Source organism: Bombus impatiens, unplaced genomic scaffold (genome assembly GCF_000188095.3).
Source record: "Bombus impatiens unplaced genomic scaffold, BIMP_2.2 scf_0377, whole genome shotgun sequence".
NCBI lineage: Eukaryota > Metazoa > Arthropoda > Insecta > Hymenoptera > Apidae > Bombus > Bombus impatiens.
In genome coordinates, this window is record NT_176796.1 from 56,009 (window position 1) to 81,069 (window position 25,061).

The 25,061-nt window shown below is 29.8% G+C and overlaps 5 protein-coding genes across 11 annotated transcripts; 2 read left to right on the forward strand and 3 right to left on the reverse strand.

Moving 5' to 3' along the window:
- Window positions 1-640: 640 nt before the first annotated feature.
- LOC100743707 (rho-associated protein kinase 2) lies at window positions 641-9,880 on the reverse strand. 4 transcript variants are annotated; one of them, XR_002946774.2, is made up of 13 exons: window positions 9,744-9,880; window positions 8,502-8,827; window positions 8,007-8,167; window positions 7,596-7,934; window positions 6,375-7,508; window positions 5,986-6,286; window positions 5,208-5,623; window positions 4,483-5,124; window positions 3,996-4,406; window positions 3,702-3,918; window positions 3,171-3,393; window positions 1,298-1,616; window positions 641-1,212 (listed from the first exon to the last, which is right to left on the reverse strand). XR_002946774.2 is itself a non-coding variant. In XM_024367943.2 (12 exons), exons 2-12 carry the CDS (start codon window positions 8,680-8,682, stop codon window positions 1,529-1,531), a joined length of 4,104 nt encoding a protein of 1,367 aa, XP_024223711.1. In that variant the 5' UTR covers window positions 8,683-8,827; window positions 9,744-9,880; the 3' UTR covers window positions 654-1,528. The 4 variants fall into 4 exon arrangements, 2 of the variants coding, with proteins under 2 accessions (XP_024223711.1, XP_003489930.1); XR_001102319.3 differs by having other exon boundaries at window positions 654-1,616; window positions 3,089-3,393; XM_024367943.2 differs by having other exon boundaries at window positions 654-1,616; window positions 5,208-5,614.
- A 371-nt stretch (window positions 9,881-10,251) lies between these two features.
- Window positions 10,252-12,718, forward strand: LOC100744420 (BTB/POZ domain-containing protein 1). The gene is made up of 5 exons (XM_012386151.3): window positions 10,252-10,558; window positions 10,675-11,628; window positions 11,698-12,042; window positions 12,118-12,291; window positions 12,379-12,718. The coding sequence occupies exons 2-5, from the start codon at window positions 10,735-10,737 to the stop codon at window positions 12,550-12,552; spliced, it is 1,587 nt and encodes a 528-aa protein (XP_012241574.1). The 5' UTR covers window positions 10,252-10,558; window positions 10,675-10,734; the 3' UTR covers window positions 12,553-12,718.
- Window positions 12,719-14,002: 1,284 nt separating this feature from the next.
- On the reverse strand, window positions 14,003-24,442 carry LOC100749410. Its single transcript, XM_024367976.2, has 10 exons — window positions 22,266-24,442; window positions 21,004-21,582; window positions 20,067-20,179; window positions 17,755-17,886; window positions 17,320-17,483; window positions 16,742-17,043; window positions 16,474-16,648; window positions 15,310-16,396; window positions 14,798-15,099; window positions 14,003-14,428 (listed from the first exon to the last, which is right to left on the reverse strand). The coding sequence occupies exons 1-10, from the start codon at window positions 24,199-24,201 to the stop codon at window positions 14,242-14,244; spliced, it is 4,977 nt and encodes a 1,658-aa protein (XP_024223744.1). The 5' UTR covers window positions 24,202-24,442; the 3' UTR covers window positions 14,003-14,241.
- Window positions 17,870-20,724, forward strand: LOC100748933 (ATPase WRNIP1). 3 transcript variants are annotated; one of them, XM_012386114.3, is made up of 6 exons: window positions 17,870-18,328; window positions 18,490-18,773; window positions 18,850-19,038; window positions 19,153-19,963; window positions 20,051-20,272; window positions 20,385-20,724. In XM_012386114.3, exons 2-6 carry the CDS (start codon window positions 18,498-18,500, stop codon window positions 20,495-20,497), a joined length of 1,611 nt encoding a protein of 536 aa, XP_012241537.1. In that variant the 5' UTR covers window positions 17,870-18,328; window positions 18,490-18,497; the 3' UTR covers window positions 20,498-20,724. The 3 variants fall into 3 exon arrangements, with proteins under 3 accessions (XP_012241537.1, XP_003489805.1, XP_012241538.1); XM_003489757.4 differs by having other exon boundaries at window positions 17,870-18,173; XM_012386115.3 differs by having other exon boundaries at window positions 17,870-18,073.
- Window positions 20,521-24,681, reverse strand: LOC105680835 (methyltransferase-like 26). Of its 2 annotated transcripts, none has more exons than XM_024367898.2 (3): window positions 22,047-22,240; window positions 21,788-21,854; window positions 20,521-21,569 (listed from the first exon to the last, which is right to left on the reverse strand). In XM_024367898.2, the coding sequence occupies exons 2-3, from the start codon at window positions 21,820-21,822 to the stop codon at window positions 20,936-20,938; spliced, it is 669 nt and encodes a 222-aa protein (XP_024223666.1). In that variant the 5' UTR covers window positions 21,823-21,854; window positions 22,047-22,240; the 3' UTR covers window positions 20,521-20,935. The 2 variants fall into 2 exon arrangements, with proteins under 2 accessions (XP_024223666.1, XP_012241540.1); XM_012386117.2 differs by lacking the exon at window positions 22,047-22,240 and adding an exon at window positions 24,442-24,681 and having other exon boundaries at window positions 20,889-21,569.
- Between the last annotated feature and the right edge of the window lie 380 nt (window positions 24,682-25,061).

Here is a 25,061-nt window from a genome sequence, read left to right on the forward strand (position 1 = left end):
AATATGCATTCATATTCTAACGAATACATGGCAACAGAAACGAAAATTCACAAAATATACAGAGCGCCTGTTGAATCTTGAAAGGTCTTCGAAAATATGAATTGAAGATTTAAAACAAGAATTTTGAACTAATAAATACAACAATAATTTTGAAAAAGAAAGCAAGAAAACAGAAAAATGTAGAAGGTTCTTCCAAGATTCTAAAAATGTGTTCGTGATGATTTAAAAATCTGAGATATTCCAAGACTATCAACTTCAAAATTTAAATAATGTATCTCCCATTAATAATTCTGTGATGAAGTATTTCCAATATTCGTTATCTCACGTTTATATCTATCAACCGACGCATTTCCCCATGATTCGATTAAACATAATAACGCGTTTCTCGTACTAAGAGAAGAAACTTTGGCAGCCGCTCTAGCCAGCTGAATAGCACGCGTACTTCTACGCAAAAATCAATTCCATTCCTTCTCTTCTTAACGTAATTAAATATCGATATACTTTAATCTCAGAACGTATAAAAATAATAATACTATCAATCCGGCGTAGTAAATACACAATATTATCGAGTTCTCAATGTTCTCACCTTTAAATAATCGCTAATGACCGGAGAATATTATATATATCGCACAAACAACAATTTTTTTTCTTCTTTTTTTTTTGCGAAAGCATTGTAATGTCCACCCATTTCACAATATCGTTGCAAAAGTCAATGAACGAGCTGCTTAAACAACTGAGAAGCAGTTCTTACGGCCGTAATTTATGTACAGGGAAATCATCTTTGAATTTAAGCATTCACGGAAAAAATAAATCAACATAAAAGTCCATTCGCACGTACGAAAAATATTCATAAAACGATGCGCGATGATGGTCTCTTGGAAATACTATGCAAATCATTGACAAACTTGCTCATCGAATACGATGTCGAACATAACGCTGTAGTTTGATAAATCCGAGAAACGCGGCCCACATACTCAAATTCGTTACGATCACTATATTCATTTATATAAACACTATTATCATTACTTTGTCTTGTTAATAACAGCTGCACACTCCCACTTATTACTCGCCTCGTTTCCCCCTCCTGAAAACTTTCATCTTATAACATTTCCTGATGAGCGTCTTGCTTCTTCAATTTCCTTTAGATCATTCGAGTTCCATCATCGTCAGTATATATTAAAGGCACGTTTGATTCGTTTAACAAACATGTACCTACAAATAACGATCAATACAAGTAAAAATGTCAACGAACGATTTTGTGGAGAATCCTCGCATTCGTCAAAAAGTTGATAATGACATGTTTCTCTGTGCATTCAGATCGGCGGATGTTTTTAAGATACATAAACTCCAGATGTCTCAAGATATTTTCCAGATAACATAGAATGTCGAAAATTATTTTCGCATATTTGAATCTCATTGCAAATCATTTGTCTGACCAACTGATTGGATTTATATGTTTTAAATAGATCGATTGAGAAGGACGTCGAAGCAACGAATTCCAATCGAGTATTATCGATACTAGCTAAGGTCACTTGCCCATGCTGGCATTTGCTGGCAGAGTCGCGGATCGTTGTTGCACCGATAAATATGGCTTCAAGGTGGATCTCGTAGACTCTCTGAAATATGTAAATCGTTATCGATGAAATTCGACTTGTGGAAGATCGTGACTATCGTATTTACCAAGAAATATCACGAGTATAGACTAATATAAAAAGAAAAAAAAAAGAAATAAGCTTTAGAAGCAAAATAACAGTTTTTATCTATAAGAGCTAGTAGTTATAAATGTTAAAGCCCCATTTCAATAAAAAAAAAGCATTGAAATTCATGGTGATTTTGTTGATCCGTTTTTTTAGAATTACAAAGTTTACTTTTAAAATCTTTAGACTTTTTATTTAGGATCAATTTATAATAATGTTTTCTTCTGTACTCTTTAAATGACAAACTTTTTATCAATAATCACATTAAACAATTTGCTATTAAAAGTAAACTCTGAACGTGTCAATATTTATTACTATCTAACAGTTTTGCCGTGCATAATGTCAAATATATTTTGTCATTCTGCATATCGTATTTCGTAATTATTACCATGCAATTTTTGGAGAAGAAAAAAGCTATACGATTATACGAATTCTCTCGTTACAACGTAAAAATAATTTCGCAACTGAAAATCTTAAGCTGCTGCTCGATTATAGGTTATGATTTTCTACTTGTTAAAGTATCGTAAAGTTCCATTAAAAAGAAAATACAAACAAAATATTATAATGAGTATGTATGTACAGAAAAAATATATTTCCATCTTAATTTATAATATTCTCAAATTAATTTTCATGCATTATGAATCTTATCAATTTATAACTTCTACTAATACTAAACAAAGTTAAAACAATGCGACATCATATATTTACTTATTGAAGGGTATGTATATTTAAACTAGCAGCGAGATCAATAGAAATAAAATGAACAATCATTCTCGGCGAAAAAATGTGCTAATGTTTAAGCGCATGCAAATGACAATTGAATCGAATCAACTAACAATATCCTATTCTAGTTTTAAACAAACTCAAACAGAAACCAACATATCAATAACCGCAATAATAATAATCGGAAAAAATAAAGCTTATATTGCTTCGATCTATCGAACAATATTTATATATAATTTCGATTTTGAACAAAGCAATTATGTCGGTTTTTAAATTTTTCAAAAGTTGGAATGATTACAAAACACGCTTAATAAGATTACCTAAAGTCTTCATAATACATTTTCAAATTTCAAAACTACTTTATATCTGTATCTATATTTATATCTATATCTATATCTATATCTATATCTATATCTATATCTATATCTATATCTATATATATAGAAATAGATAGATAGATATATAGATAGGTAGATTAAAGCAATCTGAAACATAATCAATAATGGCATTCCATTATATTATGTTTTGTTTCTATAACAATGATATCTTCTAAGCGCACTGCACTTACGAAACGCTGCCAACGATGTCTTTTTTGTATTTTCATGTTCGTTGAAAATGCGATTCTGTATATAGATATGGGAGTGCAAGAAAAATCAAACGACTCTAACCTCGCTACACCCAATCATGCGATGCCACAATACAAGAGAGCTACTTAGTCTCCGGTTATGTTGAGTCGCACCGCTACGCTACCTTGGCGAGACACGTTGCCCCGTGCCATCGACGTGCGAGTTTGCTTTGTAGCCACATTTTTGTACACGTCTAGACAGTCTTGCGACCCAATATTTCTGTTCGTCAGGACTACCAGCCAATATTAATAATTCACGAGCACTGTTTGGATCGTAGTGTAATTTGCAGGGTGCAATGGCATCTTCCTTTTTGTCCAAATGCTCCTTATGAACTTTTATACGACACCCTGTACACACGCAATAACAATTTCATTACATATTTTAGTATATATAATTCTTTATTTTATGAAGCAGATTTTTTATTTTGTTTGTTGACCAAAGAAAACGAATCATGTCACATCGTTATGAATTTAATAAAATTTATTACAAAAAATAGTTTTATAAATCTCTTCAAAATATAATTCGAAACGACGAATCGCGAGAAATAGCACATCACCCCACGAATGGACAGAGATTTGAAAATGATATGTTTGAAGCAAGGTAGTAATTATAAAAACGTAAAAATTCGTTGAACGAAACATTGTTTCATACTTACTTCGGCACTCGAGAGCTGGTGGCGGTCGAAACATATGCCACAATTGTTTTGAGCATACCTCGCAAGTAGTCGGCATATGATACGATATTGACACAAATTCGTGACCTTTTAACGATTGTGTGCCTGGTTTGTCCGTAAGTTGTGGCAGTTCCACTCCGGGCAGTGTGTTTCCTTCATCACCAGGACGTCTTGCTTCGCCTTCACCAGCATATAATAACTAAACAAGAGAAGAAAAGATATGATTGAGTATATCATTCGATAAGTAGGGAACCAATTGTTCAACATATTATGTACCTGGAAAATTCTCGGAATATCTTTGGCATCAGCTCGGATGACATCACCCTGAGTAACAGATCTAACGTGGAAGACTTTATTTAGGTCCAATATCAAGACTGGATCGGCATTTAATTTATCATTTTCACTATTATAAAATATTATTTTCTTCGAAGAGACGACAACGTATTGTTTTTTCCATCCATGCCTTTTAATGTTCTGTTTATTTGGCACATTTAACCAACCTTCCAATCGCATGGTTCCATGTTCCGATAAAACAGAATCTTCTCCGTCATTTTCTACGGACGAAACGCTAGCGGTTTCTGAGTTGAGCGAAGCAATTTTCATTTGTAAAGTTTCTATTTCGGAATCTTTCGAATCGAGTTCCATTTGTAACCTCAATTTCGCTTGATTTTCTTCCACCAATTGTGCCTATAGAAATATAATGATGCTAGAGATAATATATAAATATTTGTAAAAATGAAACGACGTTTAGTATTTTACTTACTTGTAAATCTTGCAAATCTTTTTGCCATTTAGCTGTTAATTGTCCGTATTTTTCTCTCTCTTGAGTAAGCTCTTGTTGTAAACGCCTGCAATCTTTCTCCTTCTTTCTTAAATCTGCTGCAGAAGCTTTATTCTTGGATTTACCACTTGAAGATAAATCTTTCCTGTTCATAATCTCTGCTAACTTATTAACTGCTTGTTGTTTTAATAATTGCTCAGTTTTCAATTTACTGCTCAGTTTTTCTATTTCTTCACCATTAGACTGTGCTTTAGAAAGTTGATCTTGCAATTCTTTAAACCGTTTATTTAAATCTTCCTTTTCTTTAAGATATTGATCAACATTTTTCTTAAGTTCACCTTCACTATCCTTAAGCCGATTTATAATTTGTTCTTTTGCATTCAATTCTTGGTGATGTTTGGCTATTCCATCTTTATATTCTAATTCCTTCATTGTTCGTTCCTTTTCGAGGTCTGCGACAGTTTCTTCAGCTATTGATCTTGCCAAAGCTTCGCTATCACCTCTCGCTAGAGATAATTGTAACTGATGCACTAAAGAGCTACGTTCTTCTTCTAATTCTTGTTGTAAACGTATTTTTTCATCAAGTTCTTCCCGAAGTTCTTGCGTCTGTGTTTTATAAAGTGTCTGGAAATAATACATTAAAATTTATAATAAATATATCAAAAGAAAATAATAGCTTTTTCGCTGATAGTTTGTTGAGAATTTACCGAAAAGTAAGCTTCTGCTTCTAATTGTTCTTGTAATTCCTTAGTTTGTAGTTGATCCACATTTCTTTGAGTTTTCAAGTGATGTAATTCATCCTCTATTTGACGTTTTGCTTCTCTTAGCTGAGCAACTTCGCCAGCTAATTGCTGTTCCCTGGCACGTAATCGTCCTGCTTCGGACGACTGCTGTGCTAAGTCAGTCTGCAGAATGTTTCTTTTCTGCTGTTCTTGTTCGACCTGACCTTGTAGCACTTTTACCTTTTCAACTTCTTGCCTATGTTCTCCTTCCAGTTTCTGTAATCGCTGTTGAATCTGTCGATAATCCACAGAGAGCATAGAGGTTTGCCTTTCCTTTTCTTGTGCAAGTAATTCAGCACGTTGCCTCCCACTTTTTTCTTCATTTAATTTTGCTTGTAATGCTGTTAATGTTACATTAATACATGTATAAGGATAACTCGCAATAAATTGATAAATTTAAGTATAAAGGAATAGCGTACATACTGTAAATAGAAATACCATCGAGCGCGAGCATTCCGAAATTTGAAAAATTGCAATTAGTGATAAAGTGGGTTAAGGATATAACAAAATAATTATATGGGGATGAAGTTATAAGATAAATAGGTGTATGAATGAAATGCAACTTTTAAAAAATCAAAATTTTTAGAACGTGCAGCCTAAAATGAATATTTTTTCTCACCCTGACATGTTTATCAGTATAAAAATATGGACTTTTAGAAACCTTAATATTACAATTATTAAGTACAAATGTAAATAAAATTACCTTTAACTACTTCTAAATTAGCTTCTTCTTTGGATAGTATGCGTGAACGTTCCGTTTCTTGATGGGCTACCACTTCCTGATTATACCTAGCTTGCGCAGCTTTTAATTCAAGAGTTAAACTTGCTGCTTCTTTTTCCAATGCTGAGATTTTTTCAGTTAGTTGTCTGTTATCCATGATTGCTTTCTCCTCTTTCTCTCGACTATGTTCGAGTTCGACATGAAGAGCAGAGAGTCGGCTTTCTAATTCAGCAGTTAACGATGAGGCTTGTGATCGAGAACTACGCTCTTTCGACAATTGTCCCTGCGAAATTATGTATAAAAATATAAGTTTATGTTTGAAAATGAGTATTTCTAATCAATTTCTCTTTTTTTTTAACATAAACACTTACTTGTAATGTAGCCACTTCTTGCTGTAAATTATCTCGTTGCGCTTGTAATTTCGCTCTTTCCACTTGTAATTCATTTGCCATTTGTTCTGCAGCTTGACGAGCAACAGTGATCTCAGTAGCTTGTTTCCGTAACCTCGTTACCATTTCTGTTTCTCTTTCCAATTTCGATTGCATTTCTTTAATTTGTTTTTCTAAACTTGTTACACGTTCAGAAGTTTGTTGTGAATTACTTGCATCACGTGCTCGTTTCGTCTGCTCTTCGTCATACTTCTTTTTCAACTCCACAATTAATGACTCCGCTTTTCTACGTAACTCAGTTTCATGCTCCACCCTACGTTGTGCTTCTTTGTAGTTATGCCTCAACAAAGTCAATTCTTTGTCGGCTCTACCTATTTCTTCACGCAATTCGGTTTCCCGGCGTGTCATAGCTTCTAATCGTGTTGTTAAAGCTTTCTGCCTTGATTCTAAAGATTCTACCTGTCTCTTTTCTTTATCCAATAAGTTTTCTAATTGAGAAATTTTAATATCGTCGCTTGTACCATTATTGATATGATTTTCTAATCCATCTACCGACTCCTTGCCGCTAGAAGCCATTAATTGATAATCTTCTGAATATGTAAAACCAATAAAAGGTAAATGGTTTCCGGAAAATGCTTTTGGTATTGGAAAACTTTCCTCTGGTCCATCTTCTTTATCGACATCCTCAAAATTGCTAGTATCATCATCGCCAGAAAGTTCTGGCACGACAGGAGGAACACATTCTCGTAAATTTTCAAATGTCCACTGATCGTTTTTAAAGAAAGGATGATTTTTTATTTCTTCCACGCCATTTCTACCCAAACGTTTAGTTCTATCCGTAAGAAAACCACATATCAAATTCTTCGCAGAATGAGAAATATCAACTTCTTGTGGAAAATGTAATGAATTTCTATGATCCATAATTTTTGAATATGTTCCAACTAATGAATCTGCATAAAACGGAGTATCACCAACAAGCATTTCATATAAAAATACACCAACTGACCACCAATCACATTCTCTTCCATATACACCTTCACCACCTTGAGATTGAAGCACTTCAGGTGATATATAATCAGGTGTACCTACTGCAGTATCAGATCGGACAAGACCATCCTAAAAGATATATAAGATAAGATATTTTTATATAATGTTACATTGTTAGAAATTTGATAGAAAATGCTAAAAAAAAAATATACATACAGCATCCATTCTCATACAAGTGCCAAAATCTGCAAGTTTTAAATGACCATACTTATCAAGTAACATATTATCTGGCTTTACATCTCTATGAACAAATCCCATAAGATGTATTGCATCTAATGCAAGCACCACTTCTGCACAATAAAATTTTGCCCATTTTTCTGGCACGTCATAATTTGACATTAAATTCACTAAATCACCACCTGGCATGTAATCCATCACCATGTAAAGATATTTTTGATCTTGAAATGCAAAATGAAGCTGAACTATCCACTGAGAATTGGCATGTGCCATTATATCACGTTCTTCCCAAAAAAAGGCTGAATCTGATCGTTTGATCTGTAGAATACATAAAAATAAAGTGTACAGTATACACATAAATTATCCATTTGTGATTTATACATGTCTTACCATTTCAAATTTACTGAGTAATTTCATAGCATATACTTTCTGTGTAGATTTATGTCTTACTAATTGTACTTCACCAAATGAACCACGACCTATCACTTTTATTAGGGTAAAGTCATCTGTACGCATTCGCATTTTACAAATATCTTGAGCTACTGAGTCATCTGAAAGTATAAATAATTTTTATTACATCTTGTCTTTGAAAAATTAATATTAGCATCACAACATCAATAAGTATATTAACATGTTTCATTTAGTTATATCTGATTTATTTACTCCTCTGTATCTATTACATAAGATGAATCGTTGTATTATTATATTAACTATTATTCTAACACATAGCGATTTGCTTATTGATAATAAAATGCTTGACTTTTCTAAAATATACACTTTATACTAAATTAATGAAGTATCTATTACTCTGTATTTTAGTAACTGCACTATTATAATAATAAATAAGAATATTTTCCATAACGGGCAGAAAGGTTAAGTACTCACATCTATTCATATATGCTTCTATATTTTTCATACGTTTTACGCTGGGATGATCACAATCTGCCACCAGGGCCTGAACTGTATCCAATAAGCAATCAATGTTTGTGATACTTCTTGGATCCTTTACGCGTTCCTCCAGCATCCTCAGGCGCCTGCGCCTGTCTTCATCTCGTACTACATCCATCTCTCCTATTAAAAGCTAGGAATAATTTCCTTCAAAAATGTAATATTTTTTTTGACGCATCAAAAACAATACAAAGCAAAAGGCTACATATAGTATAAACACAATTTATGCACTGTTGCAATACTGGATGGGCAGTCCATGTTTCCTGAAACAAAATTATATATATACATATAAATGTATATAAATATATATGTATGTGTACATAAATGTTAACATATAATCATTATTGTCATATTATTGTACAAAGATTGACATAAAATACAGATGACATTTTGTACTCCATAAATGAAATAACTAAGTCTATATTTAAATAATACCATATATAAATATAGCTTTAAATAATATAAAGATATGATTATCGATAAGTTTAAAATAGTTTAATTTGTGCATTGTATTTACATTACTAGTCGTGTGCACCCATGCAACAAGATAAAAATTACAATATTATAAAATCAAATAAATAGATTTAGAATTAAAGTAATATAAAGTAAAAGATTAATAAAATTATTAGTTCCATGTGTACCTTTTACTAGAAGGATAAGTTAATTAAATAACACAATTTAAAAGGTATACAAATTTGTGAGAGAATAGATACAACAGAATATAATATATGATGACTCAACATGATTTATGTGTCAAGATCATTAAGAAACAGTGATTACTAAACAGTGTGAAAACAAAACATATATTTAATTATTTAGAAAAATAGGAATTCCCAGACTAACATTTATTTAGATATTTTGCACTGAAATTCATCATTACACTTGCAAACAAAATTTTACCAGTTCGTCTTGTCATTTTCACAAAGAAACTTTTATAAAATAAAAATACAAATTGTAGAAATCGTTAAACAAATGTGAATTTAATGTTTGCATTTTAATATTTCAATGAAAATTAAAAAATTCAGAAAATAACAAATCAAAGAAGTCTGTTAGGAAGCTTGCAGAAATAAGGTGGATCCCGTGCAGGTACTTCTGAATCCGTCATGAAGAATTTTCTAAATATTCCGTATTTTTCATTATCGATTAATTAATGTCAGAAGAAAATTCACTCTAACGTACCTAATATCACGAATACCGTATCCAGTACTTCGTCTAACTGAATAAAAATACTATAAAATACATTATGTTTCTACGTAAATTGGTTGCGATTGCACACAGCTGAGCCGTGTATGCGCCATTGAGAAAATTCACAACGGTCATCAAAGCCAATGAAAGCTCGGGGAAAACGTAGAGTAATTCGCTTTTCAATTCATGTACAGTGATCGAGGGAAATTTTCCAATTTTATTCGAGAACTCTGGCACCTACTTCAGATATGAAATCTCACATTATTCAATTTGAAAATATAACAGTATTTTCAATGAGATTTTTGGTTATTTTCACTCTACTTGGCACCGTTTGAATTAGTTCGTTGTTTTAAAATTGGCAACATAAAAGTCACCCTTTCTTCATACATATATATTTATTTGAATCAAATAAAACTTCGAAAGTTTCACGAATTAATGAAAACTACGTCAAAAGTCGTTGAGACAGAACATCAACGACTTCGGAAAAACGATATAATAAATTGCAGGCATAACCAAGATGGCGTAGTATTCGACGCACTAACTGAGATACAGGTTTTTGCACTTGTACTGTCTGCTTATAATTTAGAATTTCTTTAGTTAACCTGAATATTGTTTTCAGGATTGTAGTTCTGAACAAATTGCGTGATCTAAATCTGTATGATACGCATCACGCAGTTCTATAATATGGAAAAATTCTTAGTTTTCCCGCGCGTATTTTGATGCTCATTGAACACTTTAACGGATTTTTTTTAGCACCATTTATATCATATTTTGTATTTATAGCGATAATACATATCACAAATAGATAGGTACGTATGGTCATCAAACCTAATACGTCAAAGTATTGCTCTTGCAATATTTAGATCCTTTTTTTGTAATTGATTCTTCTTTTATCCTTTTTTTATTCTTACCTTTATTATTGCAGTTTTAGTCAACGTATAATTACGTGAGTCGTATTTAATCTCATATTCTGAATTCTGTAGAAATGGATCTGCCTTGTGATTGGCAGACCAACAAACAAAGACTTTCAGAACGCAGTCAATATTTATTAGAGACAGGACAATGGTCTGACTGCAAATTTGTAGTTGGGCAAGAACCCCATCAACAAACATTAAAGGGACATAAATTATTTTTAGCTATGTCTAGCCCTGTCTTTGAAGCTATGTTTTTTGGGGGTATGGCAGAAAAAAATGACCTGATACCTATTCGAGACGTTCAACCAGAAGCTTTCAAAGCTCTTTTAGAATACATATATACAGATCGAGTTGATTTAAGTTCTTTTGAACTAGCCTGTGAATTATATTATTGTGCCAAAAAATATATGCTTCCTCCTCTGGTAAAAGAATGTACAAAGTATCTATGTTCTGACCTGTCTCCAAAAACAGCTTGCAGAGCATATGAATTTGCTAGATTATTTGATGAGCATGTACTGATGGAAAAGTGTCTTCAAATCATTTGCACAAAGACAAATGAAGTTTTAAAAGAACCTAATTGGGAAGAAGTTGAATTAGGAACATTATTGACAGTGCTAGAACAAGAAGATTTACAAATAAACTCTGAAGTGGAATTATTTAATGCAGTGGAACGTTGGGCAAAAGCTGAATGCACAAGAAAATCTCTTGATCCTAATGATGGAAAGTCTTTAAAGTCAGTAATTGGTAATGCATTATCAAAAATTAGATTTTTAAGTTTAAGTGCTCAGGAATTTGCAGAAGGGCCAGGAATGTCACCGTTACTTACTCAAGATGAAACTTTTGCAATACTCATGAACACACTATGCACTGGAAATAAAGCACCTATGCCTGAAGGATTTTCAACTAATTCACACAGTAGAGTTAACATATATAAACCTCCAGTTACACGTACAAATTGTTCCATTGTAAGTTGGATAGATATTGCACGATAACTTTTAGATTTTAACTATTCTTCATGAGATTTCATTTTGCAGAGGTTTAAGCCAGTTAATCCATGTTATAACTCATTTATGTCACATTGCTGGTCTTTACCAACATCTACATATCGTGAACCTGTTTTTATTAATGATGCTGAATCTAGCAGTACATTACGAAATACACCGCCAACAGTAATTGATAGTGGAGTAAGAAAGGATGCTGAAAATTTATCTGTAATTGAAGGTGGTATACAAGAGGGATTAAAATATTATTGTCTAAGATCTGTTATTCGATTAACAGAATGTCTTAATGCAAATGTGTTGGACTGTTCCGTGACCTTTAGTGTAGACAAAAATATTTATGTATTAGGTGTACAAGTACCTACACAGATGACTGAAGTAGTAAGTTAAATAATATCGGAGGCAAACACAATGTTCAGACTTTACATTAACCGCTATATATTATTTTTATTACAGACTAATGACTTGAATTATCCTCTTAGTAGTACTTCATATACCGAAATTTTGTATGCTCATCTTCTCGATTCTGATAATACACGATTAACTTACACGCACTTTTCGACAAAAGTAAAAATTAATACCCTTGTGGAAATTACGTTTAATCGACCTGTTTATATACAAAAGAATAAGGTATATATTCAAACAATAATTTTAAGCGTACTAGAATGAAAATCTGTAAGTACTTGTGAAAATCATTTTTACTTTTTTCAACTATAGGTTTATCGAGTTGGGGTAGTTTTTAATACACTTGGGTGGTATCCAATTGGACTTTGTACCCAAGATATGACCTGTGATTCTGTATCCTTCTCATTCGGTGTCGGTAATAGTGCGGATAATGTGCGAGATGGTCTCATTCGGTCTATAGTTTTTACATACAATGATAATATGTAATACGAATAATAAAATTGGCTGGCGTAAAAATAAATTTAAATACGTACATTAAATTTTAATAACAAAACAGTATGTTTTATTCTGTTTTATACTATTGATGTATTATTGTATCTCTCAAATTATGTCGGTGCTATTATTAAAAACTGTACAAAGATATATTCACATACATTGGTTCTAGTTATAATGAAAGTCAAATTTGTATAAAACTATTCTTTTAATTTGTATATATAGAAATATTAATGTTTATTCTATAAACAGAAAAGTCTGAATTTTACAATTTAAATTTTAAATCAGTGGATTACATATTAATACAATATATGTATGTTTTTGTTTATTATTCTAACATTAGTATTATTGTATTAAATTATAACTTTTAAGAAATTGTTACTGTACAAAAGAATGTTATAAAAAATTTGAATATAAAAACATGATTATGCTAATAATATATAAAACATGTTTCTTTTGTATTATGTTCGATTTAATTCTATATGTATACATAGCAGAACTGATTATATTCCTTTTATCTGAATTGTTTAACTTTCTTTCAATATTTTAGAGTATTATTGATTTATATGATACACAGCGTGTCCATAAATATCTTGAAAACAATGGATGATACAAAAAATTTATCTTACAATGATTTTGGAAAGCCTTGTGAAGGTCATAATTATATTCTTAAGTGGGAACTATATTTTTTTATTCCATATTTTTATAGCCGACAGCAAAACATTTTCAAAATACTACTTGTACTTTTTGCACCATCGAAATATTAATTCTTAAGAAGGATGGAAATTTGTATTCCTTTCAAAGATATCCACATAAAAGGACAAGCGACTAGCCTTTCTAGTAATAATATTTAGTACACACATACAATCGGCCCTTTTTAGTTAATTATTATTTTGCATATAATTTTAGCAATCTCCCTATGATATACAATGGATAACGCCAATGTAGCCGGCATATCAAGTTTGATATCTAACATTTCAATAGTGATTCATGCAAAAAATACAAGCAATGGTGTTTTGAAAAGGTTTGGATATCGGTTACAAAGGTATGAAACAAAAAGATATGGTTCCCATTTAAAAATATAACCATGATCTTTATAGAGCTTTTGAATGAATATCGGTATGATACGCTCCCCTTGAAATCGGACAACGTACAATATTTGTTTCAAGTATGTTTCGACATCCATTATTTTCAAAATATTCGAAATAAGGAAATTGAAAATTTAAGAAAATGTATTTTCAGATAAAACGGACACATTGTATATAATGTAAATATAATTTATCTTAAATATATAATTGTTTATTTTTCTATATAGTTTTCATAACATAATTATATGATAATTATAAGCATTAAAGTTTATATCATTATATTTATTTGTTCATATTTATATTTGCTTATTATATACATATAATAAGAGGGAATTTTATAAAATGTAATCAGTCTATATAATTTATCATATACTTTTCGTTATGTAAAAAAAGTAAGAAGAATAATACATCTAGATATGTGAATTAAACTTGTACCTTGAACATTTGAACAATGTTCTTACAATTATTAAAATTTGTTCTTTATAATATCAACATACAATGTATATATAAGTGATACATTAAATAACTTTTGATACAAGCAGATAACAATTTTATATATGTATATTTAAAAAAACTTTACATCTTTGATTGTCTATTATGTTTTATGTATAATAAAATCCCATGTGTCTTTCCATCTGAACTTTAAAACTTCCTTGGCACTTAAATGAGTTGTGCCATAACTAAGAATAATAAATTTTTTAAATACATAAATAATAAAGGTCATCCATACGATAGTACAGAACTTTAATGTATATATCAAAAAATTGTGCTGATATCGAACTCTGGAAATTAAAAAAGCTGAGTTAAATTTTATAAGTGTGTTTCAAAAAATTAATAAATTATAAGTGATAAATCATGCAACTGGAACAGGTGGTCTTTCTCTTGGAAGAAACGTTTTCTTTTTCTAATAAAACATTCATTTCAAAATATTTTACGACATATTATACATATATGTATAATATAATGTAATTTTTCGATCTCCTAACCCTAGTATCTTAAACTTATGCTCCCACTAAAAAATCACTGTATACAATTACAGAAGCACCATTGTATCGACAATTATTCTTATTACGACTATCTTTTTTCTAATTATTATTGAAAAAGTTTCCAGTTACATAAGATCCGTTTTGTATATAATCTCTCTAACATACCTAATTACATAATATAAATGTTCTATTGTTGCTGCTGTAAGCAGTAGTTTAAAAATAAATGCTGGTAAATAATGATGAAGAAATAGAGTTCTTTCAACAAATATAAAAGGCAAAAAATGTAATAAATATCCAGCTAACAACATGCTTCCAACATTAACAAATTTCTTCCATTCTTCATATGCAATATCAAAACACATTCGTTTCCGTCTTAACATATAAAATATTAAAAGAGATGAATAGACAATTACACATGCCGTTCCAGAATACCAAATTGCTATATTCCCTAATAAATGCACTTGAGCCTGTCATAAAAATATACATATATGTATATACACACATATATATATATATATATATATATATATATATACACACACATATATATACACATATATATACACATATATATACATATATAACTACATTAATATTAATAAGTGATAATGAATATTATTGAATTGTAATAAAATCGGATAATTTGTTTAGAAAAACATATTTCAATACATATTTACATTACTGTCATTAGAAACCCAATATGCAATTCCTCTAGACATTAATGGCCAATCTAAAGGATCACTAGAATACATATGACTGTTTTGTCCTTCTTGACCATTGAAAAGCATTTTTATCTGCAATTCTACAAATTTCTCCCAAAAGCTCAAAGTAGTTGCTTGTAATGGAATCATTTCAGCATTAATTAATTCTCTTTCTCTTTGCTTCTGATCTTCACTTTTAGTATATCTATGTTCTTCAACATTCCATATGGAGTCTGTTTGGTCTACTAATCTATCTGCCACTACTTCATGCTGGTTGAAGCCCCAGTCAGGCAATTGCCTTCCACTAAATTTTAGTGCATAATCTGTATTTACATGTATTAATCGAATCTGGCTTTGAATCGCATGCCAAACATCACCAGTATTATCTTTGTTAGTAACCTCCACTTTCCAAAAATTTTGGGCAGGCATAGATACATTGTAATCAATATAACAAGACACCTCTTGACTCTGAGGTGTCATTGGGGCAGCAACATCATGTGAATTTAAAGCTCGACTTGTAATTCCATGTACTAATTGTATTATATCTCCATGTTTTATTGGTTCACTAGGTTTTGTAACAACTAAATCATTTCGCTCTGGTTTTTTCACAATCCACCAATTGTTGACATCTTTAAACGAATAACATGTAACTTGTTGTTGGTGAGAACTGCCTCTTCCATCTGGATATCTTAATGGATACATATGACTATGACTATGAAGCCAACAAGCTCTTCCATATGTATGTCTCAAGGTAATCTGTGATCCATGCGTAACTTCTAAAGGTTGGCCTTTTGTAATGCTAGCAAGACCACCATCTAGACTTGCTTGAAAAGCACTTGTCATTACTGAATCGTGTGGTCCAGCTTTAGAGAGTATTGTTAAATGTATATAAAATACAGTCAAGTAAACAGTACAAATAACACTTAATATTATCAATATTCTTATCATAAGATGAATGCATAATATTGCGTTAGATAAAGTTTTTCTTGCTATTAGATTCCAATAATCATAAGCAATTAAAAATAATGCAAGAATCAATGAATATAATCCAACATATTTTACACTGAAAAAAATTTATATTAAATTTATGTTAATGAACTTGTTTATAGAAATATTTACATAATATTTTTAAAGTTTTACCACAATGCACATGTTAAATTAGTAATGCCCAAAATTAACCATATCCACCAAGATAAACATGTTAGTCGATCCATTACTTTTCTGAATTTGATAATACATATCAGTCCAAATAATGAAAACTGCATTAGAATGCTTTCCATTAGAATAAATCTAGATTGTGTTAATAAAGCATTGTCTGAAACAATAATACAAAAATATATAACTAATACAATATAAATATGTATATGTATTTTATATTCTATAATAAAAATATAATATGATAAATTACCGAATAGTAATAAAATTCCCGCCAAAACAGCAGTCCATTGTTTTAAACCTAATTCTAAAATCAAATGATAGGCTGTCGGAATTAATAGACTGCCGCATAATGCCGGTACTAATCGTAATGCGAACAAAGGGACAATATCTGCGTAAGGGCTTCCTATTCTGTCAAATTTAAATTGACCATCGAAATCAGCTAAATACGCTACTGCAGAAATAAGCTGTTTTCCCAAAGGAGGATGTGAATCAAAAAAAAATGTTCTTTTCATGTAAAGTCCTATATATTTTCCATAATGCAATTCATCAAACCTGTTTTAAATACATCAATAATTATTATGATATTTTAATTGAAAAATATGCGGAAATACTTAAATTTCTACACAAAATTCCATAGTTCATATACAAACTTTTAATTTAAGAAAATTGAAAATTTGTGATATTTATAAATACATCTCAAATTTATATTATATATAAAACATATATATCATGATGTATTATTACGTGTATTCTATGTATAATATATATATTAACGGTTAGAAAATAACTTTTTTTTTTATACTTTCATTAATATAGAAAATAACTTACACTATACTCCGTGGTTCTTCTAAACGATAAAATCGAGTAACAATTCCACTTACTAATAAAATAACTGAAATTAAATCAACTTCGAGACTGATTTTAATTCGAGTTTTTAGCGTTTCTAGCGTCTTAAACTTCTCAATTACATTTGAAACAATTTCTCCGTCTTTCTATTAAAAAAGAAAACTAATTGTGCTGTATGTGGGTATGTATATACAGGCTATGTTAGTTAAATATACAAAATGTGTAAATATATGCATATAAATTCACTAAAGTTTGGAAAGAAGATAAATATATATAAATATTCAATGATAAAGAATAAGTTTGAGTTGGTAGTTAAAAATATCAAATAAAAAACAAACGGGCCAAAGATATAAAAAAGATTTCAAGAAAAATTAAAAGTTATCTTTTAATTGCTTAATTATTTAATTATTTACCTACCTCCTCCTGTTCGACAACATTTTCGACACAATTGGTAGAAATATGTTCATAATCAAACTTGGCGCTTTGCACCTGCGATTGCTTGTTATCTAATGTCCTTCGCCTTCGACGAACTATCATTGCACAAATTTGCTATTCGAAACAGCCGTTGTATTATACCTATATCGTATTTTTATTTTCTTAATTGCTATTATTTCGAAAAAATCAAGAGAGTCGTTACTGAGCCACTACTTGATGTCTAATGTCGACCCACGTCATCAATCGAGGAATAGATTGGACACATAAATTTCTGCTTATAAAAATTTCAATTTCCGTAAAAGTGATATCCCAATTTCTTTATTATTAAGTAGAGGTAGTGTTAAACATTACGACAAAATATTAAAGACATAGAATTGATATAAGTGACCATCAGGCTTAAGGTATACGATGTGATATACATGTAAGATAACGGTACTATCTCCGACATTCCCTTTGGAAATCCTTTCTCCGTATCGTATGGTAGTTTTGTACAGTATATACATATACGTCATTTTATTTATAAGGAACGAAAGTTTCTTTGAAATTTAAAAAAATTGTGAATGATTTCAAAACAGTTTAATATATGATATTCAATATTTTATATCATCTGGTATTTAACAAATTATAATACTAATTTTCCATCATTTCCAAAATATATTGCATTGTCTTTATAATTATTAGATATAATGTGTTTATATTTATATATTCGTATTGTAGATTGAGACATGGACAATGATAAAATTTGTTGTCCCATTTGTTCTAAAGAATTTTCCTCTGTAATAATAGAGAATCATGTTAGTAAATGTTTATTCCTAAATGAATCAGCAAGCAAAGAATCTTCATCATCCTTTAAAGATGGAAGTCCTGCAAGGAAGTATATGAAATTAAGCGATACCAAAGTAAAAAAGGATGATGTAGGATTAGTAAAAAATACAACTAAAATGGTATCATCAGTAATGAATATAGATTCTCAAAGTCCAAAGACATCAATTAATATTAATGTACTTATCTTTTTTTCCTTTTATAAAAAAGAGAAGAATATTAAAATAGAAAGCTGTTAATAATAATAACTTCTAGACAGATAAAAAAATTACAAAGTTATTTGGGAACGATCATATACCTCTTGCTGAACGTATGAGACCTACAACACTTTCAGGGTATGTTGGTCAATTGCATGTTCTTGGACCATCTACTGTTTTATATCAATTGTTAAATAAGTCTGAAATACCAAATATAATTTTATGGGGTCCACCTGGTTGTGGAAAGGTATACTAAAATAATTTTATTATACATAATCTACTAATTTTTATATTTTAATAAAATTGATGTAACAAAGTTTTGTTTATATAAATGTATATATATAGGTTTATTTAATTACAGACGTCTTTGGCAAATGTTATAGCTTACATATGTAAGAATAAGTCAAATGGTAAAATGAGATATGTTAAGTTATCTGCAGCAATGGCTGGTGTAAATGAAGTAAAAGAAGTAATCACTATAGCTTCTAATGAGTTAAAATTTAACAGACGTACAGTGGTTTTCATGGATGAAATACATCGTTTTAATAAAATTCAGCAAGATGTATTTTTACCACATGTTGAATCTGGTATCATTACACTAATTGGTGCAACAACAGAAAATCCTTCTTTCAGCTTAAATTCCGCACTTTTGAGTCGTTGTAGAGTCATTGTTTTGGAGAAATTGAACACATCTAATTTAATGTCTATATTAAATCGAGCAGTGTATTCACTAGAGGGAACAGTATATAACTCAAATAAGAAATTGGAAAGTGCAAATCAAATACCAAAATTTATTATAGATGAACCGAGCATAGAATGGCTGGCAGAAACTTGTGATGGTGACGCGCGTATAGCATTAAGTGGACTAGAATTAGCAGTTCAATGTAAAATACAGAGCAATGAAGAATTTTTACAAAATGGTCCTGTGACTATAACATTAGCTAACATTAAAGAAGGCCTTAAGAAAACTCATATGTTATATGACAAGAGAGGTGACCAACATTATGATATGATTTCAGCTCTACATAAATCTGTTAGAGCAAGTGATGAAAATGCGTCTCTTTATTGGTTAACAAGAATGATATTAGGTGGTGAAGATCCAGTGTACATTGCACGAAGATTAGTTAGAATGGCATGCGAAGATATTGGGTTAGAAGATCCAAAAGCACTTGGTAACATTAAACATTCATAAGACTAATTATCTATTTTATCTGGAGTCTTATGCTATATTATATGATTATTTGGGAAATAATTTCCAGGAATTGCTATACATACAATGCATGGTTGCAAGATGATAGGAATGCCTGAATGTGATGTCCTTTTAGCACAGTGTACAACATATTTAGCAAGAGCACCAAAGTCTAGATTAATGGAAGATGCACTCAGAGCTGCTCAAAGAGTAATAGCTGAACATAAAGGACCTCAGCCTGGAGTACCTTTATATTTAAGAAATGCTCCAACAAAGCTTATGAAGAATCTAGGTAATCATTACATATTGCTTGCCATCATTAAAAATCATGTGTAATGAAATTTAAGACCATTAAAAAGTATTTTCTTAATAATATATAATATATTATATAAATTTTATTTTAGGATATAGCAAAGGTTACAATATGAAACATAAAGATGAATCAGGAATGAATTATTTACCAGAAGGATTAGAAAATGTAAACTTCTTTGATTACCATAAGAATTATATGACATAAGTATAAACTTGAATAAAATTGAATGAAAGATTGGTTACAATATATTTATAATATTGAAGAGTACAGAATAATAATATTGCATACATATTAATTATCGAGATACAGATTTAAGTAAGAAAACTATACTAGTTATCAAAATGCAAATCTAATGGTTTTAATATACATTTTGTAGTCGAAGCAAAATTATGCAGAATTTCAATAAAAACAGGAAGACAGTGCAAGCTTAATGTGATTTCATTTCAATTATTTAAGATTTATGATAGATTTTAACTGTTAGACATATATGAACATTCATTTGTTTAAATCGGAACAACGCTATAAAATTAATGACGTAGATGTCGAAACTGAAGCTATTTTATAAAATACTTGAAAATACGGTTTTTGGACTGGCACTATTTTTCATCTTACTGACTCAATTACTTCACTGTTACTATGCGCTTAACATTTTTTCCATATAATAGTTTTATTGTTAGCAGGCATGTCAATAACATTTATTAACATAATACCATTCTTTTCTGCTAATGCCTTCAGATCATTAATATCTCTCAGGCCCCAGTTTGAATCTTGAAGCTTCAATGATTTATCGAAATTAACGTTACTTTCTGGCGTTATTTTTCCGTCTATAGCATAAGGTCCATATGTAAATAAAATACCATCATCCTTTAACAGTTTACCCGCATTATTAAATAAACCAACACAACACTGATAAGGTGAAATATGTATCATATTCGCATTATATATATAATCAATATTGGCTTCTTTAAAGATATTGTTACCCCAAGTATGAAAATCTGTTGTAATATCTATCTTTAAAGGGTCTTTCACATTTATAAGTCCATTTGTATGAGCTGCAATACTTTCGAATAGCCTTGATTCATATTCTGAAGGATAAAATGAAATTTGAGGAAAATGGGTGGCAAAATAGGCTATATGTTGTCCAGAACCAGATGCAATTTCCAAGAAAGTTTTATCTGGACTATGCTGAATATATTTTTGAAGAACTGACAAAATTGGACTTTTGTTACGTTCAGCTGCAGGATAAATTAGCTTTTTGGCAGCCATAATTCTGGACCTTAAATTAGAATCTAACATATTATTTGTCACCTAAATCTAATTCTTATTTTCTTATTTATTTATTTTATTGAATTTAATAATTATTTCCTTATTTCCTTTATTAGTATTTAAATATTAAATATGGTCTGTTCTTTTGTACACTATCTTTTAATTACATTTTCATAACTAATTGTTTAAAAACTACTTAAAAGAAGAAAAAACGAATACAAATCTTACCTATGATTAGCAGCACAGTGAATAATTGCATTCATATCTAGTTACTGCACTCATATTAATATTTTACCTGAAAAATTTAAGTGTAAATCTTACAATTTTTTTTTGCCACGAACATAATATATATTATTTAAAATTATGATGTAAAATATAATACATATCAGCAATGTCTATTAAATTTAAGCTTCATATAAATTAATTTACATTTATTATATTTTGGTGTGTTATAATTGTATTGATCTTTATATTATATTATGCTTACAATACAATGAAACAAGCATTCGTATGAAGTAAAAACTAATTTATGCAAATATATATTTCTATTATGTTTATTTAATAACAATGTCTAGAATGTATATCAAAAGTACAATAATACATGATCATTTATATGTTTTATTAATTGAGTATTTTTCACATTTCTTGAACTAACTACACTAAATTGAATCAAGTAACATATAACTTGTTTAATTGTCAGAACATTAATGACTCCTTTTATCATTGTTCCCCTTGCCTTTACTCAATTTTTCTTGATTTCTTTTATTTTTCACTGAACTTGGTATATATACAGAATGTCCTGTCTTTTTCAAGTGTTCAAATAATTTATTTTTACTAGGAAATTCAAGTTTACACATGACACAACAATGTGCTAAATCTGGCACTTCAATGCTTTGTGATCCATTCCTATTTTTACCTCCATTTTCATTTTCTAAAGATTTTCTTTTTGCACTTTTAGCCTTCTTACTTTTAGATTTCTCATTAATTGCAGTACTTGTTTCTAAATTATTAGGTAATAATTCTCTTTCATCTATTTCTTTGATTATCTCTTCCTCACATTTCCTTATTTCATCATTGGACAATTTTTGATTATTCTCAACAACTTTATTTAATATTGTCTGCTTGTGTTGCTGTTTTTTGCGTTGTTTTTTTGATAACAAAATATCTTCATTGATATTTAGATCTTCGTCACTAATTTGTTCTACTACTGGACTCTGAACATTCTTTTTCTGTTTTTTCTTTTTTTGTTTCTTAGGTCGCACAATTTCTTTATTTTCTTGGTCAGAAATAAGCTCATCTTCAGAAGTTGTATATTCATTATTATATTTCAGTACTTTAGGTGATACACGGAGGAAATCGTCCATCTGAGATTCCACAGCAAATTTAGATTCTTCTGGATAGCACATTATTCCTTCTGGTTTTGCAAAATCCTTAAATTCTTCATCATCTGATATTAATTCTGCCTCTGAAATTTCTTTTTCAGCACTACTTTTATTCTCCATATTATTTTGAACAGGATTTAATAAAAAATCAGGAATTTGTGAATCTGTTGCTAGTTTTTTCTCAAATTGTGAGATTGATTCAGAATTAACATCACTTTCTTGAACATTTCCAAATTTGTTACATTCTTTCATCATAGATAGTTTTATCATTGCAATATTATCTTTATGTCTTTTAGAGTTTTCATGATTTTTAAATGCTTTATGTGTTTTAAATATTTTATTGCAAGCTACACAATACAGAGAATTATCATCTATTGCATTTTCATCATCCATGTCTCCTTCAGAAGATAAATCTTCTCCAAATTCTTGATCAAGATTAGCTTCAATATTTTTAAGTTCGGCCTCTATGTTTGTAGATGTTGACCATTCTGATACTTTATGTTCTTTTAATTGTTTTTGTCTTTCTAATAATTGTTGTCTTCTTCGTTCTTCTACCTTTTTCAAATTTTCTTTTGCATGTTCACTAAGCTTAACTATATGAGCCTGTACTCGTTTATCACGTTTACGTATAAATGCAACTAAATTTCTTACTTGTTCATTTCTTTCTTTCTTAGCTTTGTCTCGAACTTTCTTATTTTCTTTCTCAATAAGACGTGCGACTTTTCTATTAGGAGCATCTCTAATGTCATAAGGATCTAACCATGCAAATGATCTTTTTGTGTTATAACTTTGCCAATAAGCATAAAATTTATGAACAATTTCTTTATATGAACTTTGTGAATCTCCAAATCCTGGAATTTCTTCATCTAAATCTTTTTCTTTTGCAAATTCTATGTCCTCGACTGCTAATTTTTCAAATACATTACGATAAGTAGTATAAAATCCTTTTTCATCGTCTCCATAACCCTTGAAACAAGTAGTTGAGAAATATTGAAAGAGATCAATAGAGTCATCCTTATAATCTCCATCAATACCACCTTTTAAAATAGCTTCACGATGGTTGTCATACCAGGTACGTTCATGAGGATCACTTAATACCTCCCAAGCTTGTTGAACAAGCTGAAACTGTTCCTTTGCTTCTTCTGGATTATTTAAATTTTTGTCTGGATGCCACTTTAAAGCTAGTTTCCTGTAAGCCTTTTTTAAGTCATCATCAGAAGCATTTCGTGGTACCCCTAATATCTCATAGTGACACTTCATTGTAGCAATGACTAATATTTCTTATCTTCAATATTACAAATTGTAATTTTGCAATATAAAATTATGTAAATCATACACTACAAGAAGATCATTAAATTGATGATGATATTGATATTGATAACAAAATATTCATATTGCGTATTTCTATTCGTTTACTGATAGCCTCTATTATCATATTTTATATCGTATACGACGTAAAAAGTATTTATATTAATAGATCTAAATACTATCATATCTTACCGAATGTTTCTTAATGCTTATTTACGCTTGAATTTTTTCTTTATGCTTTAATAATGTCCGTATTTATTAAGAACCATAAAATGATACTAGATAGTTCTTTTTACAGCTCTTTAGATATAATTATGCTATACAATAACAAGATTCAACAATTTCAGCTTATTTTATATTATTATTTCAGCTTATATTTCTACATACATACAAAATATGTATATGTGAAGTTATCTTTACTTCGAAACACTTGTCACGTTTATCTTAAGACTGACCCACATTTTTAAATTATATAGGCATATATAAGTACTTATATTTATATAGTAAACTTTAAATAATTGGATAAGACAAAAATTTTTTAAGTAATATGAATTCAATTAAATATCAATATGATTTTATTTTTAAGTAATGATATATCTTTTTTGTTATCACATTGTTAACGAATATATTTCATCTACAGATTAATATATTTTTTCCTGAATTTCTCTGAAATCTTACATTAATGAAACTAATGTGTGATCCACGTGTTTGTCTTATTAATAATGATGTTAATCTAACAAATTAAATGAATTTTTAATTTAATTTTCTGTCTCTGTAATGTAAATATCAAAAAATAATCAAACATATTGTAA

Excerpts from the sequence above, each read along its gene's own strand:
- LOC100749410 (XM_024367976.2), bottom strand. The coding sequence starts at position 24,201 with ATGAAGTGTCACTATGAGATATTAGGGGTACCACGAAATGCTTCTGAT. Across the intron at positions 20,180-21,003 it reads GGCATTAGCAGAAAAGAATG|CTCTGAGTGCATCTTCCATT; the intron begins GTATTATGTTAA and ends CTCTTTGAGCAG. Across the intron at positions 17,484-17,754 it reads ATGTTGTCGAACAGGAGGAG|AAAGACGGAGAAATTGTTTC; the intron begins GTAGGTAAATAA and ends CTTTTTTAATAG.
- LOC105680835 (XM_024367898.2), bottom strand. The coding sequence starts at position 21,822 with ATGAATGCAATTATTCACTGTGCTGCTAATCATAG. Across the intron at positions 21,570-21,787 it reads CACTGTGCTGCTAATCATAG|GTCCAGAATTATGGCTGCCA; the intron begins GTAAGATTTGTA and ends TTCTAATTTAAG.
- LOC100743707 (XM_003489882.4), bottom strand. The coding sequence starts at position 8,682 with ATGGATGTAGTACGAGATGAAGACAGGCGCAGGCGCCTGAGGATGCTG. Across the intron at positions 5,624-5,985 it reads TAATTTAGAAGTAGTTAAAG|CATTACAAGCAAAATTAAAT; the intron begins GTAATTTTATTT and ends TAACATTAACAG. Across the intron at positions 3,394-3,701 it reads ACCAGCTCTCGAGTGCCGAA|GGTGTCGTATAAAAGTTCAT; the intron begins GTAAGTATGAAA and ends GCGTGTGTACAG.
- LOC100748933 (XM_012386114.3), top strand. The coding sequence starts at position 18,498 with ATGGACAATGATAAAATTTGTTGTCCCATTTGTTCTAAAGAATTTTCC. Across the intron at positions 18,774-18,849 it reads AGACATCAATTAATATTAAT|ACAGATAAAAAAATTACAAA; the intron begins GTACTTATCTTT and ends AATAACTTCTAG. Across the intron at positions 19,964-20,050 it reads AGAAGATCCAAAAGCACTTG|GAATTGCTATACATACAATG; the intron begins GTAACATTAAAC and ends AATAATTTCCAG.
- LOC100744420 (XM_012386151.3), top strand. The coding sequence starts at position 10,735 with ATGGATCTGCCTTGTGATTGGCAGACCAACAAACAAAGACTTTCAGAA. Across the intron at positions 11,629-11,697 it reads CACGTACAAATTGTTCCATT|AGGTTTAAGCCAGTTAATCC; the intron begins GTAAGTTGGATA and ends TTCATTTTGCAG. Across the intron at positions 12,043-12,117 it reads CTACACAGATGACTGAAGTA|ACTAATGACTTGAATTATCC; the intron begins GTAAGTTAAATA and ends TTTTTATTACAG.